We start from the raw sequence: 1,673 nt of genomic DNA, 5'->3' as shown, positions 1-1,673 counted from the left end.
TACATAGAACCCTCTGTTCTCCTCATGTGGCCCAGAGTGTCCATGTCCAGGCCGTGGACCAGTGTTTTATTTAACACACAACTTGACCTTCTTTTCTCCACTTATTTAATCACAGCTGCTAACACTCAGAGCCAGAGGTTAACGTCACAGGTTAAACCGCCGCTGGTCGCTGCTTTATTGGACTGGACTTGAAGGCAGTCCGTTTGCTGCCCCTCCTCGACCTCCGGGGGGCAGTCTGTGTGAGATGAAATTAAGCAGTCTATTTATTCCTGATTCATCTCGACAGCCTCTCGTTCTCACTTTTATCTAATTGAGGTGTCATGGCGCCTCCTGGCTGTGGTCGATGGTGAAGTGAGGATGAATTCTCTTCTTTTCAGCCCTTGTTAATGTGGAATTAGAGCTGTGTGAACAAGCTGACCCCCGGGGGCGCTCTGTCGTCGTCCTCGTTTGTCTGTTGAGGCCTGAAGTTTACGCCGTCTTTGAGATAAAAAGTATAAAAATAAAGATGAGTAAAAAAAAAAACTGACCATGAATCACGGAACAGAAGTCACAGTGACTCACCGTGAGCCTAAAGAGTCTATTAAAGCCGATAAAACGGGCACTGATGTCATGTAATGTCACAAATGTGCCAACAGAGGGCAGTGTTGGGAAAACAAATTGACAATCAAAGGTTACGGTGGATCATTTGGATTGACTAAAACCATAGATAGTTGGATAAAAAGATACGAGTTAGAACATAATAAATATGAATATATATATTGGAAATAAATTTACTGATTTTTAAAAGGTTTTCAGTTAATTTCATGAATATATAATTGAAAATATAAATAATATTGCACCAGTTTTTGCCAGTTGCTATTTCTCTGCTAGCTCTTAGCTGTCATGGCTGATTATGAGGTTTGTTGCTGTGTTTCACCCAGCACCCAACATACCTGTGGTCTAAACGCGTGTTATTAGTTTTCATTATTTACTCAACTCAAGCATTATTTTATAATAAACCTGGGGAACTGTGGTAGCACACCAAGGGAAACGGCTAATTAGCTTTAACAGCTAAAGCTATTCTGCTGCGTCTTTTTTTAACAGCTAAAGCTATTCTGCTGCGTGTTTTATAAGTTTAATTTTATTTCCATTCAGATGAGTTTATTATGTCTAACTGACAGTGAAGGGCTGGTGTGTGAATAAACTGATCTGAGTTCAGCCAAACATTTAAACCAACCCACGGCCACGGTGTCACTTTGTGTTTTTTTCCAGGCCTTTACAGAAAAAGCCCTTGTTATTCATTGTATTTCACTGACCTTTCTGTTAATTTGCTGCATTATTAAATCCCTTCGCCGGCCTTTTCAGCTCCAGCTCTGCCATTTCACGCTGATTTCATGCTGCTCAGGTAGCAAATAATCAGCTTATGTAAATGTGTGGGCAGAGAGAAGCTGCCCAGACTGTTATATGATGAAGGGGCGAGAGAAAATTGCTCTTGTGAAATAATTTTGTTAGTGTGTGTTGATTTCACCCTGGTGTGCACTTCACAGTCATGTAAAAACTTTCTTCTTTGTTTCAGGCCACGGACGGGAGCGTAGGATGCAGGCGGACTCTCTGGGGGATCTGTACCGCGCTCTGGAGCGGACCAGTCTGTCCAGCTCAGCTGATCACAGGTCAGCCGGCAGGCTGGAGTACAA

The 1,673-nt window shown here is 42.4% G+C and overlaps 1 protein-coding gene across 1 annotated transcript in view; it reads left to right on the top strand.

Annotated features, from left to right (window-relative positions):
* The window catches only part of LOC103395439 (connector enhancer of kinase suppressor of ras 2-like), a 24,624-nt gene that overhangs the window by 20,988 nt on the left and 1,963 nt on the right, over nt 1–1,673 (top strand). Inside the window, 2 exon segments of the mRNA XM_025065855.1 lie at nt 1,556–1,670; nt 1,672–1,673. The exon segment at nt 1,672–1,673 is cut by the window's right edge and continues 74 nt beyond it. Coding sequence (XP_024921623.1) covers nt 1,556–1,670; nt 1,672–1,673 — 117 coding nt within the window.

This window comes from Cynoglossus semilaevis, chromosome 19, assembly GCF_000523025.1.
Source record: "Cynoglossus semilaevis isolate Cse_v1.0 chromosome 19, Cse_v1.0, whole genome shotgun sequence".
NCBI lineage: Eukaryota > Metazoa > Chordata > Actinopteri > Pleuronectiformes > Cynoglossidae > Cynoglossus > Cynoglossus semilaevis.
This window is presented reverse-complemented; position numbering and strand designations above follow the sequence as displayed.